General features: G+C 41.4%; 1 protein-coding gene across 9 annotated transcripts in view; it reads left to right on the top strand.

Moving 5' to 3' along the window:
* Positions 1-26,338, top strand: part of PLEKHG5 (pleckstrin homology and RhoGEF domain containing G5) — a 244,111-nt gene that overhangs the window by 181,495 nt on the left and 36,278 nt on the right. For 6 of the 9 annotated variants that reach the window (XM_075190134.1, XM_075190132.1, XM_075190131.1 and 3 more), the window contains 3 exons: positions 5,126-5,217; positions 6,879-7,015; positions 14,665-14,828. In XM_075190134.1, the coding sequence (XP_075046235.1) occupies positions 5,126-5,217; positions 6,879-7,015; positions 14,665-14,828 (393 nt within the window). Of the gene's footprint in view, positions 1-5,125; positions 5,218-6,878; positions 7,016-8,132; positions 8,446-9,131; positions 9,268-9,299; positions 9,507-14,664; positions 14,829-26,338 lie in introns of those variants that run through there. The other 3 variants (XM_075190139.1, XM_075190138.1, XM_075190140.1) reach the window with 3 other exon arrangements.

Below are 26,338 nucleotides of genomic sequence, written 5' to 3'. Positions count from 1 at the left end.
TTACTTCACGTTATTGCTTCTAAGGTGGTTCTACTGAATCCTGGGGTGTTCTTATCGTCTCGCACATGACTTATGCATGTTTAATGAATAAATAATGACAAAGTAAAATCTGTTTGTTACATGAGATTAAATGCATCATATTTTAGGACTTGGTAAAGACTAGATGATTGTGAATTATGTCCCAAAATGTAAAAACACTGATTAGAAAGAGGGTATGCTCTGTTTTCCACATTGCTAGGACTATGAGTGCTTGTATATAATACGGCATAATAAATTTGTGTATATATGCACGGTGGCTCAGTGGTTAGCACTTCTGCCTTACAGCACTGAGGTCTTCAGTTCAATTCCCGTCCATGGCCTTATCTGTGTGGAGTTTGTATGTTCTCCCTGTGTTTGTGTGGGTTTCCTCCGGGTGCTCTGGTTTCCTCCCACACTCCAAAAACATACTGGTAGGTTAATTGGCCCTAGTCTTTGCTTGTTGTTTCCATGTGTGAATTGTATTAGAAAATACATTTGAAGACTGCAACATACCACAACTCGTCGCGTTTGAAGTAGTTTTCCATGAAATTATATTTTTATACCTAATTGCATATAGTAAGCTGTGTTATTGTGGCTCTGCACAGTCATCTTTCATTTTCACTTAAATACCCTTTCCCAGACAACATTCATCATGTTTATATTGTGTAATTCTCTTGATGTGGGATTCCCCTATAGTCACATTCCCAGTAGTCCTTTGTCTTTAACACTGACAGCCTGAGCCATTGAGGCAGCATACTGAGCGCATCGGACGTTTGTTTTGAACCGCGCGTGAATCGGCTCCGCGTACTCCCAAGGAACGGATCTAAAGCTATGCCTGGTGATGACTACGGGTGTAGGTATACTCTGCTGTACTAGACCAGACACTGCTGGACACGTAGAGCATCTGTGTGGAATATAAAATCTCAAAAGAACACACAGAAAAAAAAAAAATATTAAGCAATTAATGTTACCTGTCCATCATATAGTCATTTATGATTATAAATGGAATGGGTTTTTTTTCCCCTTGGCAGATACGTTCCTTAATGGCTCCAGACCCTGTGCATCTAAAAGTTCCCTTTCTTAGGTAGAACATCAGATATTTAACATTATATTTACATTTACTGTGCAGTTGAGCGAAAGCTATTGTCCTCTATTATCAGCTATTTCCTACAGAAAGGCATCAGACTCGCTGCTGTCCATTTTTTTTTCTGCAGTTTGCTAACATTTCGTGCATACCTCCCGACTGTCCTGATTTTTACTGGACCGTTCTCCATAGGGGCAGATCAAGGGGTGACTTGGGGCGTGGCCTAATGTGTTCTGAGTTTCCCATCGACAATACTTGGGGATCTGCAGCTCTGACAATCTACTGAATCTTTGTGAATGCTGATATTCCAGAATGTAATGTCGTGCAGGTACCTATGCCATTCTAGAACAAATTTATTTCTTAGCAAATTATTTCATAAGTAAGGGGATATGTCATATTAGTGGAGATCTGAGGTTCTGCATGGTAGAAGTGTAAGGTCTTGAAGTTCAGCATTCTTTTAAGAGCAGATAAATTAAGTGAGCAGGTCATTCGCATGGTGTTAATCTGGCATAGAGATAAATATGTATTAAAGTGATTTCTGTCTACTATTTATCTTTGCTTTTAATATTTGCAGCTTAAGTCCCAGTTCGTAACAAGATAACTTTTGACTAATATCCAGCTTCATCCTCCCCTGTGAGTGTCCACTCATATCCCACCATTCGGAGAAGCAGTGTTGGCTACTTTAGGTGTTGTGAAACTGCAAGCCCCAGCATACCTTCCCAGCAATAAGCTGCTATATATTGGCAAAGCATGCTGGGACTTGTAGTTTTTACAACACCTGGAGTGTCACAGGTTAGCCAACACTAGTATAAGGAAAATCGTCCTGGAGTTGGGCAACAGAAACTAGTTCTCTCCGCAAAGAGAAAAAAGAATTGTTTAAAGTCCCTGCGTGACACTACCTAATCAAGGTCCTACAAAGTAAAGCATAAAGCATATTTTGTTTAAAAGCAAACTATTTGTCATTCTCTTTTTATATTTTGAATGTCACCGATATGTATGAATTGATTTAGTGGAAGGCGAATGCCACTATTTCTAATCTTTAGTAAAATACCTATAACCTAACTAGCAAATATATATACAGAACCCCCCCCCCCCCCACCCTATCCTTCACCACAAAACTTTAACTTCTCAAGTTCCATGTACCTATACCTTGTAATTTGAGAGGCAAAGCAATTTCTGTTCGCGCTGGCAGATTGAAAGGGTTGAAATATTTGGATGCGAGGGTAGACACAGTACTTGTGGGTCTTGCCCATGACCAGAATCTTGCCGGTAGCTTGGTAATCGATACCGGTCAGCAACTTGAGAAGAGAAGCAGGAAAGTGGTGAGAATTGTTTAGTTAGGTTACAGGTAATTTTATTCTGAGGGGCATATTCAATTAAGCGTGGAGTGCGATCCGGAATGGGAGCGAAGGTACCCTGCGTTACCGCAACATCGCAGATTTTCCTTCACCCCCCCCCCCCCCCCATAGGGTTGCGAAGGGATATCTGCAATGTTGGGCAGCACGGTGGCTAAGTGGTTAGCACTTCTGCCTCACAGCACTGGGGTCATGAGTTCAATTCCCGACCATGGCCTTATCTGTGTGGAGTTTGTATGTTCTCCCCGTGTTTGCGTGGGTTTCCTCCGGGTGCTCCGGTTTCCTCCCACACTTCAAAAACATACTAGTAGGTTAATTGGCTGCTAATAAATTGACCCTAGTCTGTCTGTGTGTGTGTCTGTGTGTGTGTTAGGGAATTTAGACTGAAAGCCCCAATGGGGCAGGGACTGATGTGAGTGAGTTCTCTGTACAGCGCTGCGGAATTAGTGGCGCTATATAAATGATGATGATGTTGCGGTACCGTGTTATCATAGAAAATGCGCAGCTGCGATGTTCATCCGTACATTGCGGCTAATTGAATATGCCCCTGAGGGTTAGAATATAGTGAAGGTAAATTTTTACCTTGACAAAACAAACATGGCAGCTATAGCTCTCTTAGGGCCTGAGTCATTAAGGAGAGTAAAGCATAAAAAAGGAGTAACTTTGAACCTGGGCAAAACCATGTTGCATTGGAGGGGGGGGGGGGTAAATTTAAAATGTGAGGACAGATTTATAGCTGGGGTAGGGCATGTCCTGGATCAACTTTAAATTTAAGTATAAATATAAAGCTATCAAGTATTTGTGTGCTGGATGAAGAAACAGCCAGTATTTAACTTATGTGAAAATAATAAAATAATACGCACCCCTTGCATATTAGCATGGTTTGGCCCGGAGAACATTTAATTCCTTTTTTTGCCTTACTTTCCTTAATGACTCTTACAGTTATAGGGTTCACTTAGTTTACATTGTCCAGTGAACGCATTTCAACACAACATGATTTAATGGTCTCGTGTCAGACAGAAGTATATATAGTAGTCTGAAGGAATTGCATTGTTCAGACACGAAACATTCTCTCTCCCATTGTCACAAACATTTGATATTTTAAAGCATTTAATTGCTCTATGACCAAAATAACTAGAGAAAGAATAGGTGGTGGGGAGAGGGCTATGGGCATAATGTTATTATTTAAATAAATGAAAAAAAAATAAAACTTTACCTCCCGCCGCCCTATGACATTAAAATGTACGTCTAAAATTAACAGAGTTTTCCTTTGTTTCTCTAATATAGAAAGCATGACCGTAAAGTGCTTTGTTTTGTCTTACTCTGACTTTTTCTATTACAGCTTTGTTTAAAAGTACATTGGGATTCAGCAGTTCCTCCCCCTATGTTACAGACAACTGAGGTCCCATCGCAGTGCCGTGTAAATGCTGTTTTGTTAAGTCGCTTATCTGCTTTAGAGCAAATGTATCCGTTTTTGCAGAGAACCGCAGGGATTTCTGGGTCAGTAATTGGGAGTCATTCTGTACTTTCAATAAGACTCCTTTTTCACCTACTAGTTGTACTTTTATGGGAAAACGCACGTTTCAACGTAAGCAATAAAAGCGTTCAAACACACAAAGGTGACGCGTAATAAAGACAGTCACATTGTCTCCTCATGCGGATGATGACTGAAAGTCATAAATTGAGGTTAGACCAGGGAAAAAATACAAAAACATTGAGTAAATACGTATTGCGACGTGTGTCAGTATTTCCCCGATCTGCACATTTTTTCTTTCTTTCTCTTCTAAGTATTCGACAATTCTATCCACCGACCTCTCTGTGGCTTCCGCTCAGCACACCCTAACGTGGTGCAAGGGCGTAGAGGATTTTTCGAAAATAAAGATAGAAATTGGTAATCTGCCCCTGCAAGTTGGTACACTAGAGACTGTGAGTCATGTGTAGTTATGGGCAGCACGGTGGCTCAGTGGTTAGCACTTCTACCTCACAGCGCTGGGGTCATGAGTTCAATTCCCGACCATGGCCTTATATGTGTGGAGTTTGTATGTTCTCCCCGTGTTTGCGTGGGTTTCCTCTGGGTGCTCCGGTTTCCTCCCACACTCCAAAAACATACTAGTAGGTTAATTGGCTGCTATCAAATTTGATCCTAGTCTCTCCCTCTCTGTCTGTGTGTGTAAATTAGGGAATTTAGACTGTAAGCTCCAATGGCGCAGGGACTGTTGTGAATGAGTTCTCTGTATAGCGCTGCGGAATCAGTGGTGCTAAATAAATGATGATGTAGTTGATAGGACAGCTCAGACAAAGAAAAAATGTGAAGAAAATACTGTACTACAAGAGGTCATAAAGGACCTTCAGGTATGTAAATGCTGTGCCCGCCACACCGAAAAGTGAGTTTGATTGACTGATAAAACCAAGCAGGTATGATGTCAATATAAATAAATAATGTTGCCATCGAGGCACTGTTCCACTGGAAAGTATGGCTGCATTTCAGGTTCTCATACAAAAGGGATCTGAATGCAGCTCCTATTTATGTTAACAAAACAAAGGATTAATCAGTTTTTCTTTACAGAATTACTTTTGAATGTTGATGGCAACATATACAGACAACCAGGGCTGGTTGTGCACAGTATACATACAGTAAGCTCATCGATCTCATATTCTGTCTCTGCAGGACCCAAGTAAAGAATGTTTCACGTTAAAGTTCGATTTAAATGTGGATATAGAGACCGAGATCGTACCGGCAATGAAGAAGAAATCTCTGGGGTAAAACCTTTTATCTCTCTGGAATTGGATATGTTTGCTCGACAATATATAGAGTAGCGATTTGTGTTTTTAAAGCAAAGATTTCTTGTTTTATTCTTTATCTGGATCATACAGATGCTTTATTGTCCAACTGTGTAAATCTTTTCATTTTATAAGGTTGCAGCCTATTCGTTCACTAGAGTCATGTGACATTGCAGAGGTCTTAGTGATGTCACTGGTTCCTACCAAACTGATAGGCTGCATTCCCATGAATATTCATTCAGCACATAGTATGGCTGACCCGCTGCCAACTGGGGCAGTCAATAGGCAACAATAGCTGTGTTTTATAGTTAGTTTTTCTTGTGGGAAAAAAATATTTATTTAATCCACAATATTCATTATTCTCACACAACCTGAGGTAATATATAGGGAGAAGAACTCGCTACTGGCAAAAAGAACATGATAATCTCTTGTCCATGTTTTCATCATCATCTTTTTATCATCTAGACCAGACCTGACCAACCTATGGCTCTCCAGGTGTTGTGAAACTACAATCCCCAGCATGCTTTGCCAGTAGATAGCCAGCCGATAGCTGGCAGGGCATCTTGGAACTTGTAGTTTCACAAACCCCTGGAGAGCCGCAGTTGGCCAGGCCTGATCTAGACAGACCTGGTTCTTTTCATTATTCAAGGACACGAAAACTTGCCTCTTGGATAGGGTTGCATATAATACACAGAGCAAGAAATAAGTTGTTTACTAAACATAAAAACAACTGCGTAGATGATGTAAAGGCTTTGATGAAAACACTGGTGTATTTGGTAAAAGTTGAAAAGGGAGCATGTGGAAACAAAGTTGTCAGAAGGTGGAAATTCAAATTAAACTTGGGACATTAATTTATCTTTACTGATAAGTAAAATATATCATTTGCCGTTCTGTACGTTCTGCAAAATCACTTTAGCTGGTGATACAAATGTAAATATTTAATGGATTGCATAACTTAATGGTGTCCTGATACCAGTATTAGACCTCTGTCATCACATGAACTAGCCCCTAACGTTCCTGAAATAAGAATCTAAGCTATTTCTTCAACTTTAAACAGAAAATTCCTCCCCTATTTGATCTGCGGAGGAGAAATGACAGCCGTACGCTTGTAGTTTGATGTGTCGCGTTCAAAGAACGTTGAGAACAAAAAGGTCATTTTGTAGATTAAAGATCCTCACACTTGGGTTTGCGCTTTATTATTATAGAGATTGGCTCATTAACGTCGGACGCGGCTAGTTTACAGTACGCCTCTTTATTGAGCCACAGAGCTGACCTTTAAATCAGGAATGCCAGGGAAAGGTCAAAGAGATAGTTTGTATTAGGATTTAGAAAGGTGAATCTGTTACAAAGATAGTTGCATTTCAGGTCCTTTTTATCACATAAAACTAGATAGGTTATTTTTTTGTTAACTAATTACTATTATTCTGTCGTTTTTATTACTATAAGGGGGCAGCAAATATCAGGGAATCCGTTTTAAAAAGATACTTTGCTTGATAACTGATTAAAGTTTTGTATCTTTTATAATGCATCCCTAACGAGTTTTACTACAATCCAGAGTTGACTGCTCCAAACACTGATTTACAAACAATTGTAGCACATGATTACACCATTATTAATGGTTGTTAGTTTCTTTGTTTCAGAGAAGTATTGATTCCGGCTTTTGAGAGAAAAGGGATAGAACTGAATAAAGTGGATATATTCCTGGACCAGTCGAATACACCTCTGTCTCTGAACTTTGAAGCATATAGATTTGGAGGTCACTTTTTGAAAGTTAAAGGTAAGTCTCCCGCTATATAAAGTTGTAAGTGATATATATGTTAGACAAACCAGAATCATTAGGAATTTTTTTTTTTTTTTTTTTTAAACGCTTGGGATTGCTGTGTGACGCGTGATGTTGTCAGCGAACCACTGTCGCTATTCCTGGAACATGACCTCCAGCAGTCTCAATTTTAGCGGGCTAAAAAGACGGCAAGGCTTCTCTATGATGGGGTGGATGAGGGTTTGGATTGGACAGACTTGAGGCGGGACCAGAGTTGTCCTGATCTGTTCTAAATTGTTGGGACTTGTGTCCTGAAAGTGGCTTTCAAAACGGAGGACAAAATACAGCTTAACACACACCTCCTAACTGTTCAAGGTGGGGAATTGGGGCCTTGTGCACCTGTGATGGGAAGGTGTTGGGGCTTGCATGAAAAGGGGTTGTGGGGAGGTGATGTGGTAACTCCAACCGGGTAGAAAGGGTGTCGAGTACCCGACGAGTAGAGTCGCTCTCCCTTTCTCCTAAGATCACTGAATGCCGCCCACGTTCACATATCTCCCAGCGTTTAGAATCCTGGAACTTTTCATGGACGCAAAGCTAGCGCTCGCTTTTTTATTGTACCCAAAATTCTATTACTTGTGTCCTGGGTGTCCCCATTTCAGAGGAAGCGCCTGCTCGTCAGAACGCTCAAACAGTGGGGTTTGCTGAGGAGGAACGTTGGACATGGACAGTTTTGTGTGCAAATTTTAGCAATAGCAGCCAGAGCGGCTAATAGCTGATATCTCCAACTGTTTCTGCCATTCCCCCCCCCCCTTCAGCTATGGTGGAACTACAAGTTCCAGCATGCCCTGACAGCTGTCTCCTAGATGGGTTTGCTGGTTCTCGTTGAACCAAACGGTGGTGGAATATAGCACTGCAGTGACAGTAACTCAAGCACTATATTGAATAGCTCTTTTCTCGTTTGGTAGCCTAGTGCCATCAGTAACATGTGATTGCATTATACTGGAAAAAAAATAAGCAACACTGACAAAACAACCCAACCCTTTCCAGTAATTCTTGTTATCTTTTATTTGATGTTAAAATATAAATGATCTATTTGTTAGTCATATTTTATTTTACTTTCATCAGGAAGCCCAGGTCTCTCCTATTGTCATGACTGGTAGATTCAGTGTAAGCTAGGTCTAGCAGCAGATGACATGTCAGGCTTTGATAGACACGGTGTATTCTGCATATATCGGAGCTTGGAGAAAGGGGTCTACTGGCTTCACTACACTGAGGGAAACTGTAGATAGCGGTCACTTTAGTGATTACAGAGCTGTACATTTGCTTTAAACGCTATTTACAGGGAACAGTTGGTCAATAACTGGAAGTGACCCTAAGTTTATTGGAACCTGAGGCTACCATTGATCGCTGATTCCAGATATAGGATCGCGACTTCTCCGCAAACGGGGGTGAGTGTTAACAAAAAGTGGGTGGGGTTTTAAACATTGCTCATTTCTGGGCGGAGTTTGGGTGACATGGCGGTGGGGCTTATTTTGTCGCGATTCTAAATAAGAAGTATACATTTTTTTAATAGATTAAGTATATTTTATTCCCTTGTCCAGGAGAGATGGGGTGGGGGGAGAGGGATGGAGGGGAGAGGGGGGGGGGAGAGGGATGGAGAGGGGGGGGGAGAGAGAGAGAGGGATAGAGGGGGGGGGAGAGGTGGGGTGGGGGGAGAAAGAGGGATAGAGGGGGGGAGGGGAGAGGGATAGAGGGGGGGAGAGATAAGAGAGGGATAGAGGGGGGGAGGGGAGAGGGATAGAGGGGGGGGAGAGATAAGAGAGGGAGGGATATAGGGGGGAGGGGGATATATATAGATATAGATATAGAGAGAGAGAGAGATAGATATAGAGATATAGAGATATATATATATATATAGAGAGAGAGAGAGAGAGAGAGATATCTCACATATACCTATACACTCATTGTATGAACTTTGTTATTGTGACATGAGCCTACCTCACCTCATGCAAATTGAAATTAATGACGTTATGTTCGTGTCTCGGTTGTGTTGGCTCGGACTGCCTGCATTACTGGCCATGTTTGCACAGTTGCTCATACATTTAAACATAAGTCATCCTCTCTCTCATGCCAGAAGATATTTGAACTTCAAGTGCAGCTTTTGCCTGGAGAAATGAAACTTCTCCACTTCTCGTAATGTTTTTGGAACTTACCTCACAGCTCACCTGGCAGTGCGGTGTACAAGTCCCTTCTACACCAACCCCCCCTAGGTTATGTTTGCTTTTATTTCATCATCTTCCAAATGAATTATCGGAAAAGAGTGTTTCTCTCAGTTAAGCCATTTGTTAAGATTTTGTCAAAATAAAACTCAGGGGAAAACCCAATTGAAGGATGCACCTTCAGGAAAAGGCTGACAGGATGTGACTGTATTGTAGTCTATCCCAGCCTCCGAAAGCCGCCAGTCTGCTCCCAGAGCTCCGAGAGGTCACCAAACTACTGACTGTACAAGGTAAAGAGATCTGTAGCTCACCTAAAAACTTCTCTTCAAGGTTTCAGGTTGTCAATTTTTCAAGGCTTTAGGATATGATTAAACCCTCTGTTCTTTGTCGTTCCAAAAACTTGTTTAAGTTAAAATATATATATATATATATATATATATATATATATATATATATATATATATATATATATATATATATGCATGTAGCATTTGCCTTACTGAAGTTTGCATTGCTGAAATTTTCTTTTGAATGCATAATATTTTGGCAGTCAAAGTGACACAAGCACTTTATTTTTCTTCTACAAGAGATACTTGTAAATATTTAAAGATTTTAGACTTGGGTTTAAAAGCTTCGCAGCCCTTCCATGTGTGTAGATAATGCAAATTCAGCAAACAATTCGGATGATTAACAGTTTACTAAGTACCTAAGGTCCACTGAACTCGTTTCAGCAACCAGCTGATGGATACGTAATCATGCACTTTGCTGAGCTGTTCATATTTTAAAAACCAGGAATAGCCCCAAAAACTGAATTTACGGATCCCCCTTAACCCTTTACTTACAAGAATACAATTCCTAACCATTTTTCTGTGGTCGAATAAAAAAACGTTTATATATAATATTAAACATTTACTGCTTTTGTTATTTTTGTGTTCTTTACACAAGACTTGTTGGGTCTTGCCATGTTTTCGGGGCAGCTGACAGGAAAAAGGAAATTGAGGGTGAATTTTTTAAAATATGTATTGTTCTTTTCTATGTGAGGGGAGTAGTAATTTATAGTGTGGAAGGAGCCAGGTTCATTGTTAATGTTGCTGAGCTTGCTCCCAGGCTGCCTTACTTTGAAGCTTTGCTGTGGTGCATTGAGGGTTTCCTATTGCCTTGAAAACGCTTCCTGTAAAAATCCGCACGAGGCCGTACTCACGTAGGGTGGGTAATACCTTAGCCGTAGTACTCCCAGACTAGCATACGTGTCTATTTTCCTACCTAGTCATCTTGTATTTTAATACTCCAATTATTTATTCATTTTTTCGGCTGCCTTAACACTCGTGAACACGGGTATTGAAAAGCACCAGCTCAAAGCGCAGACTACGGGGGAAATTAAATTGCCGTTGATGTGTCACACGGACATTGAGCCACGCACATTGTTGGCAATTAGGGTAGAAAGCTCCACTCACCTTCCAGAGGTGCGAGGGAAAAATGAGCATAGATTTCTGTCAAATCTCCGTTGCAAAGTCTCACGGACGTTCCGGAGACACTCTCGCGGCTAATTGAATCCCCGCCCTAAACCATGTATTTTGTCCTTGTTTTAAGAGAGCGATAGAAGTGCGTTCCTTAATAGGTCTCAAATCTCCCCTGTGGCATAAGCGCTCCCATAGAGCTCCATTATATTGTACCGAACGCTTGTCAGGGTCTCCGTGTACGGGTTCATTCGCTTATACTGTTCGAAGTATTACGTACTGACCTATAACAGGAGGCGGGGCCACCATGATGCGTGAATTGCATCACTAAGCCCCGCCCCCTTCAATTTAACTTGCCAAACTGGACGGAATACGGGAGGTTGCCCTGCTCTCCTGGAAGTTCCAGAAATTCGTGAGTCTCCCGGTCATTTCGGGAGAGTAGGCAACGTTGAAGTATTAGCATTAAAGTGTGCTGTATAGGTTTTAAAGCTGCATTAATACCTGTGAAACATTTTTTTATAACGCGATCCCTCCCCCTAGTCAGAGCCCCGGGGGTTTGCGCTTTGCAGCCGTCTTTACCAGTAACTCCTCTGTTCCTTTCACAGCGGCATCAAAAAACCCGGGGCGGTTAACGGAAGGACCAATCACAAGCTGCAATTAAGAGATAGTGACTTGTGATTGGTTCCCCTGCTCACACTTCCTCCCCCACTGCCATTTAAAGATAGTTAACTGAAATTAATTTTCCGGCTAGGGGGAGGGGCTAACGTTTCCTAGATGCAGTTTTGAAACTACAGTAAATATTTAAAGTTGACATTGATGTGACCTAGCCCTTATGGTTGACAAACAAAATTTAAACTTGCAGCATTGACTTCTCTGCAACAATGATAGTTTGATCTGTGTGCAGCAGTATTGTATGTACATGTCTTTTTTGTTTTGTTTTGTTTTTTATTGCTGTGATTCATTTCAGCCAGTAGAGGGAGCCGCATGAACGATAATGATGAGTAGTTAGAATAGAAGGTTTATATTAAGCTCAGAGGTTGTCCTGACCTTTTTCATATTGTTTCTGTGTAGTGAATCACTGTAGAATGCACAGTTTCAGCTATAGTTTACATCTTCCTATTATAGAACAGTGCATGTTTTCCAGATGTCCTCAGATGGGAATGGATACAGCAATGTCCTTACTAGTTCAGGAGTGCTAATCATATACACAACTGGGCATACTTGTCTACTCTCCCATAATATCTGGGAGACTCACTGGTCCTCCCGGCAGAGTACGCCACCCTCCCTGATCCTACTTCACTGTCTATGGGGAGGAAAAATGAGTGAAGATTCCTGACGTAACATTGGCACAATGTGGCTTTGTGGACGTTCCGGAGACGCCATCATCATCATCATCATCATCATCATCATCATTTATTTATTTATATAGCACCACTAATTCCGCAGCGCTGTACAGAGAACTCGCTCACATCAGTCCCTGCCCCATTGGAGCTTACAGTCTAAATTCCCTAACCCACACACAGAGACACACAGACACAGACTAGGGTCAATTTGTTAACAGCCAATTAACCTACTAGTATGTTTTTGGAGTGTGGGAGGAAACCGGAGCACCCGGAGGAAACCCACGCAAGCACGAGGAGAACATACAAACTCCTCACATATAAGGCCATGGTCGGGAATTGAACTCATGACCCCAGTGCTGTGAGGCAGAAGTGCTAACCACTGTGACGCTATGCTTCTAATTGAATCTCCCGCCAAGTTATCGGTATGTCGTTACTCTAAGACAGCACCATAGGTGGTCCCTAATAGAATGTGTTGCATATCTGACAATAACAGTACCCCAAAAACAAAGTCTGGGACCCAGGTGTTACACATTTCTACGCTATTGCCTATATCTAAACATGTCCCTTCTTGTCCCTTAATTGCATCAGGTACTAGTGTTAGATTAAATAAAAGTGATCTGCTGTAGTGTACTTTATAACTTCCTATTATCTTAATTATTGATTAATTTATTAGCTTTTTTTCAGCTGTATGTTTGAGTACTTGGCACGAGGCGGGGGGGGGGGGGGATTACTGCAGTATTAATAGCAATCTATACCAATGCCATTACTCTGTAATGAATATAACTGCTACAGGGAACGGTTACATTGCATTTCAGAAAGTGTGTTTTTTTTGTTTTTTTTTAATACATGGTAATTATCAATCCCCTGCTTACACCAGTGTTAGAATTGAATTTCAGAAAGTGCTTTTTCTTTAATACATGGTGGGCTGTTATTTCACTGTTTGTTTAAGACTTTTATTGCTAGCCTTTGTTGTGGGAGTTTACTGGGGGCTAATTGAAGTCACTGATCACATGTGTTTGTTAACTATATATAATTAGTGCATAGTGGCAGCAAGCCAGTGTTGGCTGCTGGGCTAGTGTGCATGGTTCAAAGCGTGTTAGTTACAAGTGTATTAGGATTAATGTAGCATAAAGCAGTTATAAAGAGGAGAACAGTCTACCTGGCTTCACTACTACAGGAGGACAGAATCCAACACTCCAGTGAGTCCTGTTACCTTCCACCTCTGCTAGCATTGGTGATGAGATCACTTCTGATTTAATGAACCACTTGCAAACCTTGTCTCTCCTTTAAATTATCATCTGTTCATCTGTATTAACATGTTGTTCTACCCACACTATGCTAACCGATTTCCAAGTCTATCCACACCACATCATCGTCCTCTCATCCCTTGTTGCCCTCTTCCCCATTCTCCCAGCCCAATATCCTCAGCTACTTCAACCTACTCTATCGCTGCTTCAACCCACCCTCCCGCCGCTCTTCTGCTTCCCACCTGGACTGCTAAACTTAATGTTCCGTTAGTTCCTATTGTTTCTCACTGTTCCCCTCCCTCTAGAATGTAAGCTCTCACGAGGAGGGTCCTCTGTACCCAATGTCTTGTGTGCATCCAGTCTGACATCCTTGTTTCTGTGTGTTACATGATTTGTTCTGTTATTTGCATCCATGCATTAAATATTCAGCTCTGTTCCCATGTACTTGTGTGTCTACTGTTTTCATGTATGACATAATTGTACTACTATGTCAGGCGCTACGGAATCTGTGGCACCGTACAAATAAATGATGATAATAATAATAATAATAATAATATTGCCTGTTTGCAGGTTGATTCAGCACAGTAGCCGTAGGTAACAACTGATAGATTGCTTGCTCTTACGATCAAGGCCCTCTCTCTAGTGCACTTTAGAATATTAAAGGCAACACATTTATGCCTACAGCAGTCTGTGTAATTAATAACTCACCCTATATGACTTATAACACACATTATAAAATGCATAGGAGACGGCACATAACGCAGATACACCCAAATTAATATAATATACATTTATTACACACAGCCTGTATTAAGTTACAGAGGAGGTCTGTAGTTGCTGGTTGTCTGCACACAGAGGCCAGGACTCCGTATCCGTTTCTGTAGTGATGGGAGTAGGCTCCTCCCGCTCGACGTATCCGCCTATAGAACGGAAGCAGGAAGAGGAACTCGGGGAGTCTCGAGCACAGACAGGGAATGACTGACTGTGGTGCCAGTCAGTGCTTTTAGTGTCTATAGCACATGCTCCACCCTGTCTTGTTGATGAATACATGCTAATGGGGGGGGGGGGCGTGCACACCTGCATTTCTGTAGCAAAATATGTCCCCTAATAATAAATAAGTAATTATTATCATTGATTTGTGGGGTGCCATAGTGCTCTGCAGTATAGGACAATGTGGAAAATGGGACATACTAAAAACAGGGACATACAAGGTAGACAAACTAAATCTTTCTTACAGTCACAGCGTAGTGATCCGACCTATCTGGATGTCTTTTGATGTCCTAGAAAGCCTGAATTTTATAGGTCGGGAAACTTGGAGGAAAATCCCTTTTGTCATCGGCATCCTGTCATCTTAATGTTTTGTACACATTGCTAATTAATGATTTGTTTCTCTAATTGCAGCTAAACCAGGGGATGAGCTGAAAGTGGAGCAGGCAGTGAAGGATTTCCGGTCTTTAAGTTTACCCATCATGAGGACTACCGGAGCTGCGTCAGCGTATATCTTCCCCTCCCCCAATGAGAGGCCTGACCAGACACCGTTTAGGAGAGAGAGCTCTGACATCTTGGTAAGTTACTTACTGTTGGATAAAAAATTCTAATTTTACTTTAAGATATTTATCCTCTGTTTATTTGTGCTCATGAAAATGGGATTATGCCGTGGTAAAAAAAGATAATCCGTGTAGTTAACAATATGCCTCTGTGGCTATGTAACCGTCATCGTCTCATCACTGGTCCCTTCCGCGGTTTATGAGTTTTATATGTGGCGCCAATGTTTGATCTGTGTTTCAAGACGCCACATGAAGCGGGATTGTGATCCTAATGTGATCATGATGATGAATGTGTTTTTATATTTGTAGCCAATTATAGTTAGTGCTCAACATTTTAAATGGTGATGGATACAAAAAGGACAATTCCATTTTATACAAAGCATTTTTATTACAACCCCCCCTGTGAGTACATTGTGTGAGTGTTAGTTTTCTATAGTGTCAATGACAACATGTCTGAGCAGCTCTACAATGACAGGGACTGTTGTACGAGCCCCTCACAATGCCGTCTGGCCGTCGGCTCTCTAGTCCTTGAACTTAGACTTACAGCTATTCTTCTTTTTCTTATATACACATTTCACTAGTGTTTGACAAACTTGACCGTTCAAGTGCTTCATCTCTCTTTTGGAAAACACAACAGGACATGGAGTCCTTCTGTGATTTGGAATAGAAATAAAGGAATATAATGTAACTGCTGAAATTGTTACTGTAGGGTGTGTTAAAGTACATTGGTCACCACTGACAGACATTTTTGGGCAATTTTTGTGAGCATGCAGCTTATCCAGTCACTAGGAGCCTGTGACGTCACAATTGTACCCTGTTGTAGCTCTTAATGTTTGTCCTCCGCTGGTCTATTAATACTGCTCTCTAGGCATGTTACCTTGGAGAACTTGCTAAGGTGTTGAATCAGGGTTTTAAGGGGGTGGCGGTGCCTCATTGCATGGCTACGGTGCAATTGGGTGCTGTAATCCGGCAATGTGTTCCTACCCACTCTCGTGACGTTACCAGCAGCTATATATCTAAGTCATGTCTTTGGTGAGGCTGTCCTAATTCATGGACCCTAAAAGGGGAGGGGTTCATTTGGAAAGCATGTGTGATTGCAAGCAAAATAGGGTGTGGTTAGGGTTCTGGGCTGGTTTGGGCAGACCAGGGGTGGGGCTTATTTTGTTCCAATTTGGGAGGTGTTAAGGTAATAGTGGGGCTCTCAGAAGAATAACACTGGTATTTGCTACACAGGAGGATTAACCAGATTAAACATTAGGCGCAGTAAGCGGTAGGAGGTGGCTCCTTTATTAACAAGAGAAAATAAACTGAGGTAATGAAAACATCAAAACATGAGGTTTAGGCCCCGCCCCCTAAATGATTGTCACAATTTTGGCCTATTACAGCAGGAGGCGGGGCTAAGATGATGCGATATTTGCGTCATTAACCCCCGCCACTTATCTATTATGGGGGCGAGAACCGGGAAGTTGCCCTGCTCTCCCGGGAGCCCAGGAGGTCTCCCAGAAATTTGGGAGTCTCCCGGACATTCCGGGAGAGTAGGCAACTATGCGTTAAAGAAAAGCAGCTAATGAATCTCTAGAGACTGAAGTGTCTTTTACATTTCTGTCTCCAACACTGAAGTCATGTTGTCTTACCTGTCAGTCTTTTGATTAAATCTTGGTCTCCATGAAAATGGCCACCCCCATAGGCATCACTACATGGACATAGGACACAATTCCTGAACTGTGTCATCATGCCACAGATGGTGAAGCCAACCACGTCTTGTACTGGCTCAGCCTCAGGGAGAATGCCAGATTCTTCAGGGAGTGAGGGAGATCACCCCTATTTCAGGGAGTCTCCCTGACATTCAGGGAGAGTTGGCAAGTATGCTAAAATGTTCTCCGCAAAATCATTGGTGGCCCTATGCTGGGGCCAAAGATACCGAGCCGTCAGACCTGCCTTGTGTGAGCTGCCCTTGGCTTTCAAAATAATGCAGAACCTGCATTTCTGTCTTCTGTTCCTTTAATTATATCATAACGCCAGTTGTTGTATATTCCAATATTGGATGCCAGTAGCACAAATTCATGTTTATTTTATTCACTGTCGATTCTACACGTTTGATGTTCTGTTGGGAATAACCTGGGTTCATAGATGGGTGGCTCTTTATAGCAACGACTATTATGTATGTAATTGTTCCCAATTAGATTGTAAGCTCTTTTGGGCAGACCCATCTCTACCTTATGTTTAATGTCATTGTGTGTAATTTGTGTCATGATCCCCTAGATGTACATCGCTGAGTAATATGTCAGCGCTTTCTAAGTAAAAGATAAATAATAATTTTACCAGTGCGGAATAGTCTATCGGAGACTCACAGAAAACAGTTTCATTTCCTTTAAGCAGATTAGATTTAATGAGTCTCCTATCTCCCAAGTGACGGGGACGCGGTGTTTGTATGAGCATATTCCAGTAGCGATGTCAGCATGATTATCTCTGTGTAATGCACTGTACAAGGTTGTACCACTTGGTGGACGACAGAATAAATACAGAACTGTGTCTGTTTGCTGCGGGACTTTGCCCTTCTATTTACTTGGACGGCTCACCCGGCTTACATGAAGTAGGGATGGGCCGACTTCAATACTTGTGTTCTAGAAGGACGCCTCCGGCAATGCTCCGGCATAAAGGGAGATAGCCAGATAAGCATCGCTGAAGCCTGACCGTGGATGTCCCTGATTTCGTTAATGCAAAACATTTATCTTTCCATGAAAGTGTCCTTTAGCGCGTGAGAACGCAGTCTATCGTTTCACCAGTGGCATTGCTGAGGCGTGAGGCATTATGTGCCTTATGCCCTAATTGCGTCACGCACTGCGGGGCCCGTTAGATGGGGTCAGCGGATAGCAACATGCCCAAAAATTATCCTGTCCAATCCAATGTGATCATCGTCGGGGCGTTGCCGGTTTTTCTGCCGTCCACATGTTGTTATTGGACCAAATGGCTGATATTGCTGTAATATTGCAGCGTGTATGACCAGTGTTTCCTCCCACACTCCAAAAACATACTAGTAGGTTAATTGTCTGCTATCAAAATTGACCGTAGTCTGTCTGTGTGTGTGTGTGTGTGTGTGTGTTAGGGAATTTAGACTGTAAGCTTCAAAGGGCCAGGAACTGATGTGAGTGTGTGAATTATCTGTGGAATTAGTGGCGCTATGTAACTAAATAGATGATGATGAACCCTGAATTCTGTTCTCTTAAATGGGAGTACTTTACTAGGACATAGGGTAAAGCTTATAACTGATCTGATCAGAGGTATTGCTGTGATCATAATTTATAAAGGGGATATAGGATGGCGACGCCGGATTGGATAGTCACAGCACTCAACCAATCAAGTTTCCCAGCTTTGTATTTACGAACAAGCCAACCAATCAGCGAGCAACTTTGATTGTTCGAATACAGGTCAGGCAGTTAAATCAAAGTCTGATTGGTTACTATAGTTTCCAGCATATTTGCACTTCTGTACGTTGTTATTCAATAACCACCAGTGACTTGGTATTAAAACTTTTTTGTATGTTACAATGTTGTATTATTTGTAGCATGGACTAACTACATATTTATGCTTTGAAGTAGGAGTAGACTTGTTATTTTGCTGATGCAGAGTTTTGTGGCCTTTGTTTTAAGGGGAGATACCGTAATTGTCCAGGATAGTTTCTAAGTTTCTCTTTTGCAAATATGACCCCATATTCTAGCTTTAATCCTTTGTAAAGCTAGGTACACACTACACGGTTTTCGTCCAATAATCGGCTCAATCAGCCGACATACGACCGCTCGTTCAAAAGTCGGGTCAGTGTGTGCAGTGACACGATGGTCGAAAGTCTGCCCAAATGGACGATTGTCGCCTCATTTGGTTGGTCGTACCGGTTAATATTTTCGTTCCAATCTCGTTTCCGCTGTGTAGTGTGTATAAACTTCTGACCGATCCACAACAGTGAATACGAAATTACAGTCATTGCTCACGACAACATGGCTGTAAAAAGTCGCTAAAGGGACGTCCGCTCTTCCCTTTATCGTCCTAACAAAGGCTAGTGTGTATGCAGTCCATGGACCGAGCGATCGGACCAACGATTGCATGTAAATTCGATCGGCATAAAAAGTTGGTGGAAAATTCTGTAGTGTGTACCCAGCTTTAGACACACTTTCTAGTAGTGGTGTATCTAACACTTACCTTTCTTACAAACTCTCTATTTTTGCCAGGCTTGGTGTAAGCAGTCCTCTGTAAACGCCCCAACGCAGCATCACCTGGCCGATGTCAGCAGTTTGAGCTGAGTAGGGAGAAAAGCTATTCGTACTACTCAGCTCAAATCTGATGGCGTTAATTTAATGTTAAAGCTGCGATTTAGAGTTCACCTAAGACTCGTCCCCCTCCCAACTCTGTCCACCCATTTCAAATTCCCTTTTATTCATCAAAAAAACTTTGTATCGTTTTCAAAAGAAGTAATATTTTAGGAGTAAAAAATACTACTAAGCAGTAAGAAGTCATAATATCATTATTGGAAGGGAGAACGTACATTTAGGATTTTATTTTTCTTCCGAGCTCTTTTGTTTCTGTTAGCAAAACCTTGTACATAGTCCCCAAATCTTAGTAAGGTCTCTTTATCATGTGTTTATTTGCCTTCTTGCTATTAGGTAGAACATAACACAGTCTCCACCTCCTAAGTGGTTTACTTAGCTTAAGCTGTAAAGTGTTTAATGTGTTTGGTGATGCTTGTTCCAAGGATCTTTAAATTAGGCAGCTCATTCTGACAAATAAATGACCAGAGTTGCACGTTCATCATAAAACACTTATAGGCCAGAAGGCAGTGTCCAGTGAGGCTGGGTACACGCTGGAGCATTTTCATCCAATACTCGGGCTAATGAGCCAACGTACAACCAAAGTCGGGTTAGTGTGTATAGTGACACAGTGGTCGAAAGTCATTCCAAAGTGTCGATTGTTGGCTCATTTGATTGTTCGTACTGTTTAATATTTTCCGACCAATCACTGACCGATCATGTAGTGTGTATGGACTCATGCTCAGGATCTCCAGAGAGTTTACAGAGTCAGGCTCTTTTCAGCCGATGCTTGCGATGAATGTTCTGGTGAATAAATGTAGAGAGTGCTGTAAAAGGAATAATTCATTTGTTCCTTCTGAGACAGAATGTTTAGTTTCAGAGTCACAGAAGCTAACGAAATTCGTTAGGACATGTGGATAGCTATAACAAGGCGGTTTTAATCAGTGTGACAATAATGAATGAATGAATATTGTGCTGTCATTCTCTGAAGACTAGAGGACCAGATGAAGAGCACAGATCTAAAGGTAAATCGTGTCAGTGTGTACGTATGAATCCTCAGACTGATCGGACCTTCAGTCGTAGGTACAATCGTTTAAGATAACACGTAGGTAGGAAAATTCTTCAGTGTGTACCTAGCCTCACCTGTACATCCAAAAATCAACAACTCTGTCACATGAATAAACAAGGTCTTCTGTAGGAGTAGCTCTATTCCAAAACAGTATTTCGGGGGCTCGGCCCTCCGTCTTGTATTTGGTTTCTTTGTCCATTAAGCTGCACAGATTTGGGCAGATCCTGACGCTCTGGTGAAATAACCGGATCCTTTGATTCTCGATAGGGGGATAGAGCAACGACTGGACACAGTAGCAGATTTCAGCCGTCTGATTTTGCTGAGGCCGATCAACATCTGATTGATCCTGATAAAATGTTGATTGAGACTGACAAACCCTTTGGGGGCCACAGGCACTGAAATTGGGGCTCAGTCTGGTCTAAGACAACCCATCTTGTGGGCTAAATCCTTGTACCAAATCCTTGTACCATTAAACCTCACCCAAAGGATTTGACAACTTGACCATGAAAACTTTAGAACCGTAACTGTGATTCCCTTTGAATCAAATACAAGAAAATAACCGGCCATAAGGCTATTTACTAATAGATGCCATGATCCTATTTTTGCAAAACTATTAGATATGAATAAATAAATGAACCAGTAAACTAATAATAATATTATTTTACAAGTCTCTAAGTTCTGAATATTTATATTTTGATACAAATGATATTCTTGGCTTGTAACAAATACTAAGGTAACCAAAGCATGCGTTTCAGAGTGGACTTCCCTGTCTAATCTGTATTTAGACAGAATGAAACGTTTAAATTCCCCCAATTACCTGAGCCCAAAAGTTGCCTTGAGCTGCGACGCACAGCTCTGGATAACACAGCCTGTCCATGGCGCTATATGGAGGCGCTATCATCATCATTTATTTATATGGCGCCAACATATACCGTAGCGCTTTACAATTGGGGACAAACATAGTAAACTAATAAACAAACTGGATAAAACAGACAAAGAGGTGAGAAGGCCCTGCTCGCAAGCTTACAATGTATAGGACAGTGGGAGTTTGACACATGAGGTTAAGTCTACATTTTGCATTTCGGCCCAGCCAGGCTGCAAAGGTAAAAGTGACTCATAAGCTAAATGATCCCGTCACACAACAATGTTGGTCAGGGGGTAGTTGTCCTTTGTGAAATTGTGTAACTGGTGGTAATAGGGTAATGTAGTGAGGTTAAGAGGGTGGTTGAGGAATATTATAAGCTTGTCTGAAGAGGTGGGTTTTCAGAGAACGCTTGAAAGTTGGTAGACCAGAGGAGAGTCTTATTGTGCGAGGGAGAGAATTCCATAGAGTGGGTGCAGCCCGAAAAAAGTCCTGTAACCGGGAGTGGGAGGATGTAATGAGGGTGGATGAGAGACGCAGATCTTATGCAGAACGGAGTTGCCGAGTTGGGAGATATTTTGAGACAAGAGAGGAGATGTATGTTGGTACAGCTTTGTTGCTGGCCTTGTAGGTTAGTAAAAGTATTTTTTATTGGATTCTGTAGAAAACAGGCAGCCAGTGTAGAGACTGACAGAGTGATTCAGCAGAGGAATAACGATTTGCAAGAAAAATCAATTTTGCCACTCCAAGCAAAAAAGATTGTAGGGATTTGAGTCTGCTATGGATGGATTGTACCCAACAGGGGGAGGCGAGTGAGGAGGTGTTGGAACACTCTATTTGCTATACAGAATAGAGGACATGTTTTATTAACACAAGCAACCTCTTTAAAGACTGTGGCTGACTTCAATAGTTGTCGCTAGCTAGAGCCAGACAAGCATTTTATTTCATGATAGGTGGTTTCACCAGAATCCATAAAAGCGTTTTGTTTTTTTATAGCAGCCAATAAATGCAAATATGTAACAAAATGAGGTTCATTCTGCAAAATAGCTCAAGTATTTTTAACTAGACAGTAAATGGTTAACTAAATTCTGCCTATAATTAGCCTACGCTTTTTTTCTAAGTAAGGTATGTTTAATATTTTACTGTACAACACTCTGTGACCTTTTATGAGGTGCTAATGAGAAAGAAATACAGGTCCCTGATCCTTAGGTTTCGGTTACCTCTAAGCACCAATGATCTGTTAAAGTAATTATCTACTCTGCAGTAAGTAAAGGTGAAAAAAAAAAAAATCAAGTTTATTGGAAAAACAAATTAGTTTCTATCGAGAGACATTTTTTTTTCCTATCTTAGCAAAAGAGCGGCTACCCTGCTACCCTCTCAATTTAGCATTACACTAAAATATAAAACTAAGCACGGTGGCTAAGTGGTTAGCACTTCTGCCTCACAGCACTGGGGTCATGAGTTCAATTCCCGACCATGACCTTATCTGTGGGGAGTTTGTATGTTCTCTCCGTGTTTGCGTGGGTTTCCTCCGGGTGCTTCGGTTTCCTCCCACACTCCAAAAAAAACATACTGGTAGGTTAATTGGCTGCTATCAAAATTGACCCTAGTCTGTCTGTCTGTGTGTGTATTAGGGAATTTAGACTGTAAGCTCCAATGTGGCAGGAACTAATGTGAGTGAGTTCTCTGTACAGCGCTGCGGAATCAGTGGCGCTATATAAATAAATGGTGATGATGATGATAATATACATATTGAAATACACATTTAGTTTCCAGAGGCGGTATTTATTGTTTGCAGATAATATGAACTGAAGATTTTATGTAATTTGATATGATGGTATTATTACAATTTAGTTTAAATAATAATGAGTTCACAATTTTGTCTGCTAGGGAAATGCAAGTACAGTGAAATGTGTAACTACATTGATCACTGAACATCGACCATTGTTTGAGTACAGTCGGCTGTTGATCACTTTTCATTGATGTAATTTAAAATGGGTGTGGCCTGTTTACTGTGTACCTATGGTTAGACAGGTGATTCAAGCCAGGACAATAGGTGGTTCTTGTGTTCAGCATTAATTGTATTATAGCCCCTTTTTTGGCTCACATTCAGATGGTTACACTACCTCTGGAGTGAGTACATTATCCTGATGCTACAGTGATCATGTAATACTGAATGATTGTTTATTTGTCCCATGAAATAAACAAATGGCTGAAACAAATATTTTGGTGCATCCCATAACCTTGATGGGCCTGATTCATTAAGGAAAAAAAAGCAAAAAGGTTTTCTCCTGGGCAAAACCATGTTACAATGCAAAGTGGTGCAAATTAGTTTATTATTTTGCACACAAGTTAAAAAGACTGCTTTTTCATGTAGCACACAAATACGTGATAGCTTTATTTGTGCACTGAAATGTAAAGTTGATTTAGGACATGCCCTATCCCAACTATAAATCTGTCCCCACATTTTTAATTTACCTCCCCCTCCAATGCAACATGGTTTTTCCCAGGTGCAAAGTTACTCCTTTTTTTTTTTTTTTGCTTTACTTAATGAATCAGGCCCATTGTGTGCAGTTAAAGTGCATCTCTCACCGTTAAAATATTTTAATTGAAGACATAACCAAAAGGTGGTGTAACACATGGACTTTAACACCACATTTAAAGTAGCGGTCTAGTAGCCTTAAAGTGAGGTGATTAATTTGTATTAGTAATATGTAAATTATTTTAACACAAGCACTTCAATCAACGTTTCTTAATAGGCAAGGTTTTGGACAAGTGTGAAAAGTGCTCAATGAAAACATTCTCCAACATTGAAACCAATTATATGTCTGTCACGCGGAGCCTTTTAGAGGCTTCATTACGAGCCGTGAGTTTTTTCAGCTACTATAAGAACGCAATAGATATTGGGCATGAGCGATTCTGAAGCTAGAAAAGACTCTCTGCAACACCACCCCGAATGTGGTCTTCTTCCGGCGTATATGAGCTCTTCAATAAACTGTTGAAATTCCTGTTGGACCTAAAGTAGTCAACTTGCTAGGACTCTCCAACATGATAGAAGTCCGTCTGAGCAGACTTGTTTGTAGTGCCCTCCGGAAAATAAGCTCACGACACATCAATATTTCAGAGCCAGATTAAAAAAAGAAAGTTAGGCAAAGTTTCTGTACAACCAAGCAATTTTTATTGATACAATCAGATGGAATTTTCGGTGCCCTATGTCTTTCCTCTGTTTCCCTTATATTGAGAATTGTAAAGATGATCAGAGAGGGCAAGGTAAAAGTTATAGCAATTCTTCCCTGTTGGCCGAGAAGGCAGAGCCGTAACTTAGAATTCTAGCGCCCAGGGCGAGAAAGACAAATGCCGCCCCCCTAACCCTCAATTTTAACCAAATGAACCTAAAATATTCCTAAATTGCACCCCCCTTCAGCGTTGCGCCCTGGGCGATCGCCCCTGTCGCACAGCCCTAGTTATGGCCCTGCGAGAAGGCCTTGGGGCAGGGACTGATGTGAGTGAGTTCTCTGTACAGCGCTGCGGAATTATTGGCGCTATATAAATAAATGGTGAGGATGATGATAGGCACTCCAGTTGTTTCACAACAGAACTGAATATCTTCTGTGCCAAGATCCAGCTTTACCATCCCAAGGTCCAAGCGTTGGCCTTGAAGGCTTGAAGACTGAAAGGAGAATAAAGGACAGGGCCATTGAAACAAAGTTGGTGGCTCAAAAGACCGCAGAATTCTGGTGTCAGAATTCAGGTCGTCACTTTGGACATCCTTCAGGAGTTTGTGGAACTTTTACTAGCTAGGCTAGATCGAAGGCCTTCGTTGGAACACTATCAAGGCACAATCGTCGGGCTTCTCAGCCTTAACTGAAGAAATATGGGTATTCTATCCCCTCATCATATGCAGTTGAAACCTCAGTTTAGGCTAAAGTACCTCCCTAGACCTGTCTTCAGTTCTACAAGCTTTGTAAGCTTCTCCCTTTGAGAAAAATGGCATTCCTGTTGACCATAACCTCCGGCAGGCGTGTGTCGAAGATTCAAACTCTTGGCTCTGAAGGACTAGATGAACCTTTTCTGGCAAAAGTTAGTTCACAGTACCATCTAAGATTATTTTTCCAGCCTTCTTGCCCGATCTGCAGACAGAAGACCAGAAAGCCTGGCATACCTAAGATATAGCGAGCTGTCTACACATTTACCTTCAAAGAAAATCCCTTATCAATAGGACCGATTTCTTCTTGGTCTTTTACTCAGGTTAAAAGATGAGGCAATAAGAGGTCAAGTCCGTCGCTGGCACGGAAGCTCATGAGAGCAGATAATGTTTAATTGCCGTTATAAAATAATGCTCGTTCTACTAGAGCCATGGTGAGTTCTTGGGTCTCTCCAGAAGAACTCTACAGAGCGGTAGTCTAGTTATCCAAGTTCTAGAAGATTGACATTCGGGTCCAGGTGTTTCAAAATGGGTTCAGAAGTTAATAAAATTGCATTATCCTACTGCTTTGACCTATTCCTCTAGTGCCTATTGCCACCAAAACATGATTAATGGTAAGCGAGCGGGGACCCTTTTAATCGCTTTGCAATTTCCTTGAGTGCCCACTGCCTTGTTCTGGGTCAGGAGAAGGAAAAAAAAAAGAATATATATTTCTCTTTTTATGTCCTAAAGACATCCGTGTAGCTTTTGTGTGAGGATCTGAGAACCACTGTAATGAAGAACATGGTTTATTTAGGGTTTAGGGTTTTTGACTGCATTCCGAGGAATCTGGTTACATGTGTAATAGTGACTGAAATCTCACATGCGGGTGCTGTCCACTGTATTCACAAGTGTCTCAATATGTTTAACTTGACAGCTAATTAAACAAGTCAGTGGCTGCTTATTCTGTTCCATTTGACTGCCCGGCTTTAAACCCATGCCCCTTTCTGACTGAAAGAATGTGAAAAGCTGTTACCTAGAATAACTTGGATAAAGTTACAGGACACAAACGTTCTGTGTTGATGTTATGCAGAGCAGTGTATCTTACACCCTAGCCATTCATGTGGTTATTTAGGCTTTTAGGGAAAACATAAGTTATAGTACACAGGTAAGCTTGTGTTTCCATGCACATTTAAATATCCCTAAATCGAGGGATCAATACCCCCAGTAGGCAGATCATTGAGGAAAATGTTACATTGCTGAGGCATGAGGCACTTCAGCAAAACTGTTGCCTCTAATTTGTGTGGGCAACAGATGAACTTTCATCATTTGAATATATGCTGTCTATTTCCTCTTTAGATCTGTATTGATTAATAGAGTGATTGGTTTAAACTC

The sequence above is a fragment of the Mixophyes fleayi genome, chromosome 11 (assembly GCF_038048845.1).
Source record: "Mixophyes fleayi isolate aMixFle1 chromosome 11, aMixFle1.hap1, whole genome shotgun sequence".
NCBI classification, from domain to species: Eukaryota; Metazoa; Chordata; class Amphibia; order Anura; family Limnodynastidae; genus Mixophyes; species Mixophyes fleayi.
Note: the sequence above shows the minus strand (reverse complement) of the source record. Positions and strands in the feature narration are given on the sequence as shown.